Source organism: Antechinus flavipes, chromosome 3 (genome assembly GCF_016432865.1).
Source record: "Antechinus flavipes isolate AdamAnt ecotype Samford, QLD, Australia chromosome 3, AdamAnt_v2, whole genome shotgun sequence".
NCBI lineage: Eukaryota > Metazoa > Chordata > Mammalia > Dasyuromorphia > Dasyuridae > Antechinus > Antechinus flavipes.
The window spans coordinates 74,589,041-74,605,602 of NC_067400.1; the positions used below are offsets into that span (position 1 = coordinate 74,589,041).

The 16,562-nt window shown below is 35.2% G+C and overlaps 1 protein-coding gene across 1 annotated transcript in view; it reads right to left on the reverse strand.

Moving 5' to 3' along the window:
* The window catches only part of UNC80 (unc-80 homolog, NALCN channel complex subunit), a 228,787-nt gene extending 214,775 nt beyond the window's left edge, over positions 1-14,012 (reverse strand). Inside the window, exons 1-5 of the mRNA XM_051983635.1 lie at positions 13,890-14,012; positions 12,825-12,873; positions 9,424-9,580; positions 7,306-7,607; positions 133-256 (exon numbers count right to left, since the gene is read on the reverse strand). Coding sequence (XP_051839595.1) covers positions 133-256; positions 7,306-7,607; positions 9,424-9,580; positions 12,825-12,873; positions 13,890-13,981 — 724 coding nt within the window. The 5' untranslated portion in view covers positions 13,982-14,012. The remainder of the gene's footprint in view (positions 1-132; positions 257-7,305; positions 7,608-9,423; positions 9,581-12,824; positions 12,874-13,889) is intronic.
* Between the last annotated feature and the right edge of the window lie 2,550 nt (positions 14,013-16,562).

Here is a 16,562-nt window from a genome sequence, read left to right on the forward strand (position 1 = left end):
CTTCATTAAGAGAAATTTATCCTACCATACTCATATTTCCATGAGAAAGAAGCAAAGATTCCTAAGATAATATTTTTCACTTCGGCTCATTGGGACTTTAAACTAATTTTAAACTAAATTTAAACTAATTACCTGTAATGATGTTCCGGATAGGTTTCACCAGAGCTGTAAAGGCAGAGACTTCAGGTTGTCTGTGCTCCCACATTGGCTGCCAGATAACAAGACCACTAGCCAATCGAAAAGTTAGGTCGGATTCCTGGTGAGAAAGAAAAAGCAAGATCCTCTAACTAGATCCTAAGATGTGGACAAAGAGTTACTCATAATAAAAATGAATTAATTAAAAATGGAATCTAGTAAAAAGTATAAGAACATGAATGGGCGGGCAGCCTCATAGAAGAAGGCTGGAGGGAAAACAGGAAATATATGCCAGGATAATAAAGAAAGAAAAGTAAACAATTCATCACAACAACCTAGATCACCATGTCTTCTCAACTAACAGAAATATTCCACCATCTTGAGACCAAGAGTCTTGGGAATAGCAGTGCCCCTTAAATCAAAGCTTCTTAAATTGTGGGTCACATAACTATATGTGGTTGTTGTGAACTAATGATTTATTGTGAGTAAATGTTTGATTTGTATACTTGTGTCATATACCTATGTAGTTAAGATCACAAAAAATTTTTGGGTGAAAAGATATTGCAAATGGAAATAGTTTAAGAAGCTCTGCTTTAAACAATCGTACCTGTTTCTAGTCTAGCCTGACACATAGTAGGGAGCTAACAAATATTTATTGATTAATTAACAAATAATTGTGGGGAGGAAGTCCATTTTTTCTCATTGCTAACAGCATGACCAACTGCTACCAATAACAAAGCTACAGAAGTATCCTGGGAATGACAGTATCCCTCAGATCTCACCTTCTGTTTCTGGCCCAGACTCCATAGCTGTGAGGGCTGGGGAAACAACTCTTGTGGAAAATGGGGTGCCAACTGTCGACTAACACAGGCCAGATAATCTAGTCTAACCAAAGCACTAAGACACATTGAGGGACCCATAAGATGTATCATGTATCAAACAAACTAAATAACCTTTACCACTATCTCCCCTCAAATTCTGATGGAGACAATTAAGCACACTGATATCAAGAACCTTGGGAATGGCAATGTTTTTAGTTCACTGCCTTCATCCATAGTCCTGGGAAGGAACCCAAGGGGAGATGCCACTGGCTAATTGCGCTTATAGATGTTTGAACCACAGCTACTGAAGAACCTAAAAAGAAAGTTCTTTCCACCAAAGGGCTTGGGAGGCACTGTCAAATGGCTCAACATCAGAGATTGGTATTTTATCAGGGAATATGACATTTAAGAGGATACATTAATACACCAGGAGATTTTCCCATTTAATCTGTAGCTGAAACACTATTTGTGTTGTCTTTCCATTAAAATGAAAATTGTCTGGAAATAAGGACTCTTGCTTTTTCTGTTTGAATTCTTTGCACTTAGAACAGTGCTTTGTATACACTAAACCTTTGATAAGTGCTGTATTCATTCATTCATTTATGGTTTCAGAAGACCTAGTACTTCTTATCCCTATCTAGCCACTTTATTCACTAAGGGCATAGACCATAGTCATTGATTTTGTTATCTCCCCTAATCTTAGTCATGGTGTCCTAATACATAGAAAATACTCAATAAATATTTGTCAGATTATTGATTGAATGAATTGGTGGTAGATGGAATGTTTCTATTTTACTATCCTTCCTATGTTAAGTGGGTATTCTAATCTGTTGCCCATGTGTCCTTCACCATGAACAATACTTGTGTCAATAATATAATACACCCTGAAAATAGTATAATTATCTCTTCTCTCCTGGTTAGCTTTTCGTCCATTTAAAGAAAAGCTAAAACAAGTGTGATATGTTAAATGCTATTAGAAATTATTAGGGAAGAAGAAAAAGGGAAAGAAATGTCTAGAGAAGCTTTATTTTTAACTCTCCACCTCCAGATAGGGAGTTGGAGTGAAGACTAAAATATGAACATAGCTAATTTAGGAATTTGTTTTGCTGTACTATACATATTTTTAATGGGCTTTGTTTTTCTTTTTTTTCTAAATGGATAGAGAAAGGGAAAATGCCAGGGAAAGAATTCAGAACTAAAAATAAAAGAAAATGAATTTTTAAAAAGGCTATGTTTTTGTTTAACAGTTTTTAGATTTTTTTAAAAAGAGTAACTTATATGTGTGTGTGTGTATTTTAAAAGAAAAAATTCCAAGTGGCAAAAAATCATATCTCTTAGTTATTTTTTTAAGGCTGGGGGGGTGGGTAAGCAGTGGGAGGGAGGAGGACATGCTTGCTTTATAAATGTTGTTTACTAAGGATTGTTTTGTGATGGAGACAAGCTGGCAGACCAAAAGCTCTTTTTAAAAAATATTGGATTTCATGTCTGGGGAATTTTTCATTTTTCACTGTCAGGTTCTTTTTACTTATGTTTTTGTTTTTTAAGGAAACAAAGTATGACGAGAATTCAAAATTTAAAATAAAAAAATAAAAATAAATTTATTTTAAAAAGAAAAGAAAGTGGAGGTTTTTATTTTATAATCTTGAAAGATAGAAGCAGAAATGTGAAAATTTAATGTGATTTCTCTTAAAAAACCAAAACCATACCAAGCCTTGCCTTAAATCTCTTCTTCAAAGTCCAATTTATCCTCACCAGTTGTTGTTACTCATATCTCAAGTACCATAGTTTGCCCTCATTCTCTTTCACCGGGACTATTGTAATAAACTCTTAATTGATGTCTCTGTCCACAGTGTACCTCTCCAATCCATCCTTCACACAGCTGCCAAAATGACAACCCTAAAGCTTGGATTTGGCCAAGTCCCTTCCTTACTCAAGAAGCTTTTCTGATTGATTATACATTATTCTTCTTCACACAGTCTATGCTCCAGACAAACTTGGCTCTTTTACTCCTTGCACAAAGCATTCCATCTTTTGTCATTGTCATTGCTCAGCTGCCCTTCATGCTTATATTGCTCATCCTTTTTACCTCCTCTTCTTGGAAACCCTATCTCCTCTCAAGACTCTCTAAAATTCCTCTTCCTTCCAGAGGCCTTTCTCTATTCTCTTCATTATTCATATTCCCTTTACTTAGTGTGTATTTCACATTTACTCAATTGTGAAAATGTTATGATCCTCTTTCCCTAAAAAAATGTAAGCTTTTATAAAACAGGAACAATCTCACTTTTATATCCAGAACTTATAAATCCAGAAGGGTGGGTATAAGTCATACACACACACACACACACACACACACACACACACACTCACATAAGTGTATATATCCAGAAGAAGAATAGTGTCTATCCATTTTAACCTAAATTACTGCCAAAGCCTCCTATCTGGTCTCTCTGACTCCAACTTCATTCATTAAATCTCCATAATCCATATGTATGTAATAGAATATTATTATTCTATAAGAAATGATGAATAGACAGAGTTTGGAAAAACTCTGGAAGGACTTTCATGAACTAATGCTGAGTGAAGTGAGCAGAATCAGGAGAACATTGTATGTAGTAATAGCAACATTGTGTGGATAATCAACTTTGAAAGACTGCTCTTCTCGGCAATACAAATATGTAAGCCTTTTTAAAAATTCATTTTCATTTTATTTTTAGTTCTCAATTCTAAAACCCTGGCATTTTCCCTTTCTCTATCCATTTAGAAATTTAGAAAGAAATAAAAAGATTTATAATAGAAAATGCTGTTATCATCAAGAAAAAGAACTCAGAAGCCTGAATGAAAATTGAAGCATATTATTTTTACTTTTTTCTTGTTTTTTTCTTTCTCATAGCTTTTCCCATTTTATTCTGATTCTTCTTTCAGAACATGACTAATGTGGGAATATATTTAATGTGATTGTAAATGTATCATCTATATTAGACTTATTGCCATCTTGGGGAGTAGTAGAAAGGAAGGAGAAAAAATGTAAATCAAAAACATTGTAAAAGTAAATGTTGAAAACTAATGAATAAATTTTAAAAAATCTTCATATACTAGTCAAATTGATATTACTAACATATAGATCCGACCCTGTCATATCCTACTCAGTTACTCCCTAAGGTGTTGATGAGGAACTCCAAGCCATTTTGCCTGCTTCAAGAACTATTGATGGGAAAATGTAGCTTACGGAAAGACAAGAGTGGAAATTATCAATTGTTTTTCTGTCCATTTTTGAAGAGAACAAATGACATCATGGAATGATGTCTTAAATTATATGTGGACTGATTTAAATGTAGAATTATAAAACACTGCCAGTTTCAGGCCCTCTTTTGAAGGCCATTGGCAAGACAAAAGTTAAGATGACTGGTGATGTAATGGATAATCTTGATGCCTTTAATGTTTGATCAAGCTCTAAATATTCCACATGGCTGTTGGAATAAATTGTTCTCATTTGTCCATTCTGCTGGGGGAAACCTTCAGATCTTTGGGATAGACACCATCAGTTACCCTCAACCTCATCTGTCTGCTGAGATGATTTATTGGTGTGTAGCCACTTCACATGCTACAACTTCTTAGACCCATAGATGAAAGCTGAGTGTTAAATAGACACCAAAGGTGGATAAGCAATTCAAAAAAGGACTCATCAAGCATTCACATCGGAGGTGCTCATTCTCTTTGAACACCCCATATACCCAAAATGGTTAGGAGGCACAGGAAAAGGGCCACAAATTCTTAGGGTATGATTATATGGTTTACCATCTTGGGCTCAAGTTTCAAATTTCCTATGCCACAAGTATTTGTGGCATAGAATCCAATGTTGTAGATGCTATGTTATTTCAACAAGAGATATAGAAAACATCTTTCCACAGTTTTTAGATGAAGAAATCAGTCATAAGAGGAAATGCTCTAAATCACTATTGATCAGAGAAATCCAAATTAAAACAACTCTGAAATATCACCTCATACCTATCAGATTGACTAATAGTATGAAAAGGAAAATGATAAATGTTAGAGAGGATATGGGAAAATTGGAACACTAATGCATTGTTGGTGGAGTTCTGAAATTATTCAACCAATGTGGAGAGCAATTTGGAACTATGTCCAAAGGACGATCAAACTGTGCATACTTTTGATCCAACAATAACACAACATACCACTATATCCCAAAGAAATCACACACATAAGAAAAAGGTGGGAGGGAAGGATCTATATGTTCAAGAATATTTATAATAGCTCTTTCTGTGGTGGCAAAGAATGAGAAATCAAGGGAAATTCTCTTCAATTGGGAAATGACTGAACAAGTTGTGGCATTTGGTTCTAGTGAAATACCATTGTTCTATAAGAAACGATGAATGGGCTGATTTCAGAAAAGCCTGGAAAGGCTTACATGAACTAATGCAAAATGAAGTGACAAAAATCAGGACAATGTTGTACACAAAACAGTCAACATCGTGTGATGATCAACTACTGAGTGACTTAGCTCTTCTTAGCAATATAATGATTTAGACAATTCTAACGGATTCATGATGAAAAATACTATCCACATCCAGAGGAAAAATGGATGGAATCTAAATGCAAATTTAAGCATACTTTCATTTTCTGTGATTCTTTTCTTTTGGCTTGTTTCTTCTGTCACAATATAATTAATATGGATATGTTTTACATGATTGAATATACATAATATCTATGTTATATAGCATATATAACAATATAATCAAATTGCTTACTGTCAGGGAGTAAGTAGTGAGGGTGAAAGAGAGATAATTTGGAACTCAAAATTAAAAAAAAAAGAATGTTAAAAATTATCTTTGGAAAGTTGGAAATTGGAAAAAATGTTTTAAAAATTATATAAAAATGTCTTTTCCCCAGATTGGGATGGAATGGGTAGGGCAAGAATGAATCCTTCCAATCCTGTGTCAAAGTTTGTTAAAAATCTTTAATACCCCAAATTAGCTTCAGGGATCAAAGAAAATCACAATTATATGAATTTATGGTTTGCAAAGATCTTTAAAGTGTTGGAGTCAGAAGGACCTGAATTCAAATCTAGCTTCAGACACTTAAAAGCCATGTAATCCTGGTAAGTCACTTTACTGTATTTACCTCAATTTCCTCATCTTGAAAAGGAAATGACAAACCACTGCAATATTTTTGCCAAGAAAATCCCAAAGAGTCACAAAGGATTGGATATGACTGAAAAACAACTACACAACAATACTTTATCATTGATACTAATAGCTATTTTAATTACATATCTATGAAGCATATTTTTTTTAAACTTGATTTTTCTTGAGAGTTTTTTTTGGGGGAAATCTATATTTTATTTCACATTATGACTTTTATAGAAATATTTTGCATAACTTCACATGTACCTTCTCAATGAAGTAGAGGTGTGGGGAGGGAGGAAGAAAGAGAATCTGGAACTCAGTTTTAAAAATAAATGCTAAAAAATTGTTTTACATGTAACTGGGGACAAATAGAATAACAATACAATAAAATTACATATATATATCTATTAATTTGAAAGGCAACTGTGAATATATATTTCCTTCCTTAAGTATTTGGGGGTCATTATTAGGCTCAGAATTTTTGTGGGGTTTTATTTTGTTTTAGCATAACTGTAGCTTTTACTGTGACCGCTAAGGCTTATATTATCCAGATAATTGAAGACTCTCAAATCCCATCAATTATATTAAAATTAGGTTGAAAGATAGCTTTCCTTATTCATTCCTACACTCAAAATCACAGAATATTAATTCTGGAAGTGGTGTTTGATCATACAGTGCTACATTGGGAAGAAGTCTTAGACCATATAATGTTAGAATATAAGACATGTGCTTATGGTATTACAGGAATATAAAATTCATTGTCAGAAAAAATTTTTTTTGGTCAGAAAATTTTCAACATCTTCTTATCCTCTAATACCTCCCTTGTAAGCCTATCAAGGAATTTGTTTCCACCACTATCTTTAGACTAAACATCACTCTCTAGGGCCTATTTACAAAATCACACAACCTTTGAGAGTTGGAGGAGACAAAGAGCTATCTAAAAAACATAAATAAAAACAATCATGTTTATTACTCCTGACAATTAGTCATCTAAATTCTTCTCTATAAGGATGGGGGAACCAACCACTTTGAGTCCATTCCCTTTTTTCCTAGTTTATGATTTTTTTCAACGATCCAATAGCACTTAAATTTAAGACATTTTCTGCCTATGCACTGATCTGCAAAATGGTCCTATCAAAACTTGGTCTTGCTGAGATGAAAAGATGAATTAAAGTGGCTTTTCTTTTCTCTAGACATCTCCTTACCTTGATCCGGTGTACCAGAGGAGCAAATAGGAACACAAAGAGTTCTACAGTAGCCATGGAGTTCTGGAAGAATTTCCTACGACTATTCTCTTCTTCTTCATGGGAGCTGCCTCTCCGAGGGTGGGCTGGTGATCCTTGGTTCTCGACTTGATGGATGAAGGCACTGCTGCCACCACCCCAGCTGGAGCCTCTGTCACCTCCCCCAAACCGATCACTGTTGCAATCCTGGGGGGCCTCAAGCAGCATCCAGTGCAGGGTGTGAAGGAGCTTGGTTTCTGCAACACCTAGTTTATCCTGATGACCTAGATGAAAAATATTTGCCAGTGACATCTTTTGAGAAAGACTGGAGATTTTGTGAACCAAGCAATCAGTGTCAAATATAGGGGCTGTGAGACTTCTGCTTCTTCTGCTAATTAGTTTATCAAGTGATAGGGGATGCACTCTATGGCATAACTTCCCTTCTTTTCTGTGGGTAGTAATAATAAAAGTCAAATGTAACACCATGTTTAAGGTTTATTGGTTTAAGAGATACAAAAACTACTAAAATCTATGGTGAATAATAAAGCCATAAAGCAGTAGTTTTTAGCCCAAGGTGCAATTAACTTTTTTAAAATGGATAACTACATATCAATATAATTAATTCCCTTTGTAATCCTAAGTATTTTATTTTATACACTTAAAAACATTCTGAGAATAGGGTTGCCAAAAGGGTCTATGACACAAAAAGCTTAAAAATCCTTACTGAAAAGGTTTTCTTTTAATTCATGGAGGTAGTAGAAACATTATGAATGTTTTTAGTAAAATGTCTAAAGCTTTTTCAAAATCCTTGGAAAAGCCTCTTGGGGAAAAAAAAAAGCTTTTCTTAGGGAAATGAACGACAAATGGTAACAAATGTTTTTGCAAAAATTAACTCATCTGGTTTATGTCATTTCTTCCCTTGCTCCTGAAGCAGTCTGGATATTGACTCATATAAATTCAGTCTCCTTTACTGATGCATCAGAAATGATTAGTGAGCTCACATTCACAATTCTCCTTAGGGAAAAGATTAAAATTTCAATGTAAAAGGGGAGGTCCCTTTGCGTGGCTACAGCAGGGAGGGTAATAGTCTAGGATCAAAGGGGTAGTGGCTTGGTTACTGAATATTTCTGTAATATTAACTAGGACTGCATTTTAGCATATTTTTTCTTTTTTTTTCAGAGTTTCTATACATGTTTTCTGAAATCCTTTTGTGGCAGAGAATCATTTTAAATCTTTTTCTCAATGTGGCAGTAGAACCAGTACAGGTCAAAGATTTGTTGGCTCTGTGAACTGTCACATGTCCAGCAGAGCGTATTACTAGGTTCCCCTACCATGTGATTTATAGTGGTAGACATTAAGCATAAAATCTTTCAGTCTTTCTGTCATTTGGAATATAATTACACTGATGATTACCTGAAGGAATGCAGAGAGGCATATATTAAGTATATTCTGCTGAGAAATTTTTTCGGTTGTGTCTATTAACAGAGATAACAATATACAGTTTCATTGATTGACCTATGAAATTCATGTGGTTATTTTCATTGATAAATTCAAGTAGAAAAAATATAGATTAGAAACTAAAAATAAAAACAATAAATGAATTTAAAAAAATAAGATATCCTCAGCATGGATTATAGTTCATTTTAAGAATCAAAGAAAAAGAAATAAAGAAGCAGTATAGCATTGTGGAAGTGTTGTCAAGATGACCTAGACCAAAACTTCACATCATGGGCAAACAAATAACTCAACCACAAGCTACTCTCAAGACTTTAAGTAGATTACTTGTGAAACTGGTCAGTAGAAAGAGTTCTTATAGTATCCAAATCACTGGGTTTGGACCAAAAATGCTATTGTGATCCAAAGTGATGGAAATATGACTTTAGCAGATGGACTTTTAAATCCAGTCACTAAGGAATGGACTAAGTCCAAAGGCAAAAATACTGTGGTTGTTATAAGAACAAAAATCAGCAACAAGTACTTGCAGTTATAGAATGAACTGTCATTCGTTTTCTGGGAAACATTCTGGGGATACATTGGTTCAGCCAGATTCTCATAGGTAGGTAAGGGTACACACTACATAGAACATAGTGGAGTACCAACCCAGTTTATTCCTGTTGGAAAGCAGTGTTGCAGTGCAGTGCAGAACATGAGGCAATGCAGCTTGGACCAACTCCCAGCGGGAAATGCTCTGGATGGCTTCAGAAAGGGCTGGAGAGAGGCCATGAAGCTTGTTTTCTACCAAAACTCGTTCAAAGGACTAGAGGAGGGGAAAAGCACAAAAATTATTGCACTAGACTTTCTTAATGTCCAATGAAGAATAGATTCTAAGATACCTTCTACTAAAAGGTATTTTTATTTAAAACATTTTATTCAATAATTTATTTTCCTCCCAATTACACATAAAAACAATTATTAACATTCACTTAAATTTTTTTTTGAGTTGCAAATTTTCTCTCTTCTCCTCTCCTAATCTTCTACAATGAGAAAGCAAGAAATTTGGTATAGGTTATACATGTATAGTCATGGGAAATATATTTCCATAACAGGTATTTTTTAAAGATAGAAATAGTAACTTACATTTACATAACACCTCACAGTCTACAAAGCACATTAAATACATTATTGTGTTTTAAATTCATAGTAATCTAATGATATAGATAGAGCAATTATTATTTTCTGTATTTTCTAGCTACCAAAGCAGAGGTTCAGAGAGGAGTTATATAATACAGTAGAAAATACACTGAATTTTAGATTCAGACGACCTGGATTTGAATTTACATAGTATAGATCTGTGACCCTGAGTAAGCCATTATAACATTCTAGGCCTCAGTTTCCTCATCTGTCAAATAAAAAGATTGTACTACACGACTATTAGGTTCTTTTGAGTACTCACTCCAATGATTTTTATTGGATTTTAGTTTCAGAGATGAAAGTGTTCATCTTACAGATGACTTTTCAAAGGTAATTAGCATAAGATGAAACTCAAACCACAGATCTTCTGGTTCATTTATACTATACCATGCTATCTATGATGAAAATCCCAAGGTCAAATTTTTTAATATTGTCATCTTAATGATTACTATATCTCTGTATGTCTATATTCAAATCAGTACTAATGTACTATAATTTTAAAGCTTTCAAGTCTATTTATGTAATTTGAATGAACTACATAGCATGTATAGATGTTCATTTCCATACAATGGGAAAAAAGAAGCTAGTTTGGTCTTTTTCCTTTAAATAAGTTAAATGAGATAAGTGTATCCAAGTAATTTTTTGAGTATTCCGTAGAGGTTGTTTGAAGGTTGCAGAAAGAACCAAATATCTCAAGAGCACTCATGGTCAAAATTGTTGTCAATTAATGTTCACTGCTTTTGTGCAACTTTAATCATAAACATGAAGACTTCTTATTGAATCTAATCCTGAGGTCATCTAAAATGACTCTCTAGTATCTCTATAGTCAGAGCTAATATTTGGTCCAGGAAATCCTGCCCCCAAATCTAAGCTGCTTTTGAACTGACAGTTTCAATTATTATATGTTCTTTTCTGGAATGTCAACTGTACAGTTTTTGCTAGACATTACAGAATGAAAAATGTATTATTTAACTCTTTCTGCTCCTTTCTGATTTCTGTGTAATGCTAAAAAATATGTAGGTGGAATTAAGTTGGGATTGAGGGTGGAGAAAATTGGGATCAAAAAATAAAAGGCCAAATTGGTAGTTAAAGCCCTACAAATAACCAATTCACCAGTTTAGTTCACATGAGTACACAGAATTTAAAAAAAAAAAGACCTTGTAATCAAAGCTATTCTGTGATTCTGTGGCTCTGTTATAGAGGGAAAAAAAAAAGGAGAGATCAGAGTTACGATCTTTTGTTTTCTCTTAACAAGCTAAATAAAAGCCTTTAGATATTGCTTGTGTTGTAGATCCAAATACTTTTACAGTCTTCAGCCTCTAAGCATCTGAAGCATTAATTAACCAAAGGAGGAATTTAAAAAAGTGTAAAAGATTTAAAAGCCTGCACACACCTAAAACAATCTTTGAGGGCAGCTAGATGGCGCAGTGTATAGAGTACTGACTCTGAAGTCAGGAGGATCTGAGTTCAAATGCTGCTTCAGCCAGTTAACACTTATTAGCTGTGTGACCCTGGGCAAAGTCATTTGATCTTAACTGCCTCACTCAGAAAAAAAAATCTTTGAGTATACTTCCTACAACAAAAGGTTGGCATTATAAATGGCTTGTTCATGAATTCTGGATAGTCATGTCCTTTTCATTTTAAATGAATATTCAGCTAATGAAACTTTGGATTTTGTTTCCAGGCTAGAAAAAGTTTTTTTCCCATGCATACACACATTCAACTCCACCTCACCCCCAGCTCATACACTCATTCCATACACTCAGTTTGTGTGTTTTACTATTTATGCATCCATTTATTTTATATAAAGACATTTGTCAAATAGGTATGACTAATTATAGATGGATGGGGCCAGTTAAAGTACAAAGAGTTATTCAGGGCCATTCAAAGGTAGATGAAGAATCAATGACCTGGTATGAGAATTTATTGTAATTAAAATGTCAAGTTGCTTCTGACTTGAGCTAAGCAGAATTATAAATCAACGAATCTATGAAAAAGTATTGTATCTTTAAGAACTTTGTTTTGATAATTTTGGGAAAAAAACACAGAAGAAATTCCAAATTGTTTACCCCAAGCAAAATCTAATGGCTATAATATATTTAAGTTGCTCTTGCTGTTTATTGATTGGACTAAAGTCCCTTTGGTCATTTATAGTTTAGTGTGCCTATTTGCAAACAAAAAATTTCATATATATATGTATGACATATATATATATATATATATATATACATACATACTATGACAATAGAAAGATAAAGATCTTAATTTGGCATCCCAATTCATAGCTCTATCCTTGCTCTATGTGAATTGCATTACCATTCTACTCAATGATCTCCATTCCTCATTTTTTCAGTCTGTAAGATGAGATGAATAGTGCTTGACTAATTTTTTTTAATCATGGAGAATTTGGGAGGATAAATATGATTATAGAATGAAGCATTGTCAGGTCTCTGGAAAATATGCATTCTTCCATACATAAAAGAACTACACATTATTATAGCTATTTGTTGGAGGATATATTGATATCATTTGTTAGTAGACAAATAAGTTCACCAACTCAGTTTTCATAAGTTACCATGTTGTGAAATTTATTGGACCAAGTGAGCTAGATAGGCTTCTGAGAACCTGAAGACTATTTTTTAATTATTAACATCTTTTTCTGATGCTTTCTACTTTCATATATTTTCAACTTGTCATATAAATTTGATGATTCACATATAAAATCCCACAAGTTCATATTATTTTGCTTCTTTGAGTATTTTATATATGTACCTCATATGCAACTACTGCTGAAATTAATCACATGTTTTTCTTCTATTTATCACAGTGACTATGATGGATTTGCCAGTTAAAAAGTGAAAATCACATACCACACAGGAGGCTTCATATTGTTTTCCCAGTTTGGGCCTCAAAAAGGCACTGAAAAATTAACAAATTTTTGTAAAATTGAAGCAATAACAAGCAAAACAAGGTATTATATATTTACATATATATATAAAATCATTAAATACCCTTTGTATTTTCACAGCTAACAACATGAAAATCATAGAATCATTAGACTCAAATGTCATGTTTAAGAACAGTAATGGACAAGCATTTGTTGTCAGCTACAGTCATTGTTTTTATAGAGTAATTCTATATTCAAGGGTCTTGTGTTTAGTGTTAAAGGTAAGAGTGAGATTTATATAAGAAATGGTACTTGGTGTTCTTCAGATTTACTACTAATATTGTTGAAAACTGGAAATGATTACACCTTCTTAGACTTGAACTGAAATCCACAATTTTCAGAATCCATTTTTACATCTGGCAGCTATATATTTTAGAGGTTGCTTATTGGGTAAGGGTTTGGGCCTTTCCAAGAAAAAAGGCAATCCTTTGCTGAAAAGCTTTTCTCAGGGGCTTTAACTAGGAGGTTGACAATCATGTCTAAGTGAAAGCAAAAATGGTAACAAGTGGTCATAACAGGCACTCTCAATATGAGAGATTGGACAAACAACAGGTCACTGGTCTAAAATCACAGCGGGAGGCGGAGGAGAATCAGTACGTATAAGGACGTTTATCTTCCTTGTTCCTCCTCCCCCTCTTCCCTTTCCAGCTATCGTCCTCTATCTCTAAATAATATATATATGTGTGTGTGTGTGTATGTACATGTATACACACATATATTACGTATAGATCCAAATCTATATATTTGATAGCTTCCTCCCTGTATGTCATCAAACTTCATTAAAACAAAACAAAAACAAAAAAGGATTCCAAAGGCTTGCTTTTTCCTCTCCAGAGAGAGAGTTGCACGCATTGGTGCTGCAGCAACAGCAGCAGAGCATCCGGCCCCATCCAGAGCACCTCCAGTGGCCCAGGGAACCGGGGTTGGGGGGAGCGGGGAGGAAGTATTCCTAGGACCGCGCAGTGCGGCGTGTCTCTTTGCCCCTCACCTGGTTTGCCTCCAAAGGAAGGTCTGGATGGGGAGGGGGATGCCTCGGCCGCTGTCCTGCTCCTGGCCTTCGGAGCTTTTCCTCTTCACCATGATGGTGGCTCCTGTGAGCCCTATTGAGGGACCCAGCACTGCCTCCTCGGTAGCCGCCGCCGCCTCCTCTTCCTCCTCCTCCCGCTGCTCCCCCCAACTCTCATCCCCTCCTTCCCCGAGGCAGTGCCGGCTCTCTCCGCCCAGATCTCCCGTCCCTCTCCCCTTCCCCCGCCCCCCTCTGCCGGTGTAAAATGGCTGCGGGAGGAGGGGAGGATTGGAGGAACAGCGAAGGGAGGAGGGGGGAGGAAGAAGATGTCCGCCTCGCCCCCTACTCTCCCTTCCTTTGCTTTCAGCACCTCCCACTGTGGACAGCGACCCGCGTAGGGTAGTTCAGCTTGGGGTTAGGGGAGGCAGCAAGCAGCGATCGGGTAAAGCTGTAGATAGTTTCCACTCTGAGCATCTCCCTCTTGTCCCGCTGCGTCTTTTCCTTTAGCCTAATTTGGGTTCTTCAGCCCGCAGTATAACTGTATTTCTCTCCTACTAACTGTACCCCAGGAGTGTCCACTGTTTTCCTGACCTCCTGACAGCAGTGACTGGAGGACAGTACCGTTTGGGAAGGAGGAGCATTTGGGAGCTGCAAAACTGTCATTGACACTAACATCACTCACACCTTTAGCAAGGAGATCAGGTGCACCCCATGAGTCTCCACCTCCACCCCAAGGCGCGCGCGCGCGCACACACACACACACACACACACACACACACACACACACACAGAGGCACACGCTCCTTGTCCCCGGAGCTCAGCAGGAAGGGGTCCATGGAGAGGGAAAAAAAAGTGTAAACCAGGAAGAGCTGCAAGCTTGACAGGTCAGAGAAAGCCGTAAATTACTGTGATGTGAAAATTTAAAATGTCAGCAGGAACCCAACATTGCTTGTACTGTTCCTTTCTGAGAAATAGAAAACCCAGAGACCAAGATGAACCAGTTGTGGGTGAAAGTTAATTGGTGTGAGGAAGAGCACACATAATTATCTTGTGCAGCCATTTATTTTATTATGGTCCATTGGATACATTTGAGTGACACCTTTTTGCTCTTTCCCTGGCCATCCTTTTTTCCTTAGTCTCAATGTTTGTCAAAATGTTTGAATATCAAGGTTTCAGAATTATATGAATTTTAGGAATATTTACAACTACAAAAAATGTAGAAAGAAGCAAAAATATGAATAGAAAAAAATCAGAAGGCTCATCTGTCTAGAAATAAAATATTCAAAATTGGGGGAGGAGCAAGGCATCATGTCATCTTCACCCATATAAGTATTTGCATATAAGCAAAATTACAGGCCCTGAAAATGCATAAGATGAATATACATCAAGAGAGTCAAACATATACTGCTCATTGTGAAGAGCTTGGTTTTAATATATGGATATTTTCACTCTCATGGATGCTTTCTCTATGTTCTTACTGTTCATAGGGATAATTTTTTAAACGTTTTTTTTCTACTGTTCCTCCTCCTCTTCCAAGGGATCCATCTTACATAATAAATAATACATTTTAAAAAGAAAAAAAAAAGAAGAGAGAAGTCAGCAAAAAGTATGGAACTCCCATCTCTGCAAAAGGGGAGTGTGGGAATTATCTGAAAGCCACACATTCTTTATAATTTCTCAACATTTATTTATTTATTTTTAATAACTTTTTATTGACAGAACATATGCATGGGCAAATTTTTTACAACATTGTCCCTTGCACTCACTTCTGTTCCAACTTTTCCCTTCCCTCCCTCCACCCCCTCCCCTAGATGGCAGGCAGTCTTATACATGTTAAATATGTTGTAGTATATCTTAGATACAATATATGTGTACAGAACCGTATAGTTCTCTTGTTGTACAAGAAGAATTGGATTCAGAAGGCAAAAATAACCTGGGAAGAAAAACAAAAATGCAAGTAGTCTATATTCATTTCCCAGTGTTCCTTCTCTGGGTGTAGCTGATTCTGTCCATCATTGACCAATTGGAACTGAATTAGATCTTCTCTTTGTCGAAGATATCCACTTCCATCAGAATACATCCTCATACAATATTGTTCTCAACATTCATTTTTTATTTTCTTTGCAATTGCTGACTTTTAATAATACAAATCAATTACATTAAATGAGAACATAACAAATTAAAAGTAAATTATTAATTTAGATTCTGAAAAATGAGTAAAGACCAGGGTAAAACAATGTGAACAATGAAATAGTGTATTTTGGAAACTGATTTAAAAAAAAAAAACAGGAAGGAGGAAATGAGAAGTCATGGAATCATAGATAAGAGGTGTGTCTTTTTTTTTTTTTTTAACAAATGTAGGATAAAATGGTAAAAGGAAATACATATGAGTATTAATTATGAAAGTAATCAAAGTGTTATTGTCATTCATCCTTCATTCTCATAGAGGATCAATAATATCACAAAGGTGATCTCTTGACTTGTATATGAAATAGATTCAATTGAGGCAGAAGTACAATGAAAAACCTTTGCTTTTCTAAATTAAGATTTTTCCCAGACCTCAGTTTGTTTAAGGCAACATTCATTCAATGATTAAAAGCTAGGTAAAAATTAAGATAGGAATAAGGAATGTCATCATTTGAGTATTCAAAACAG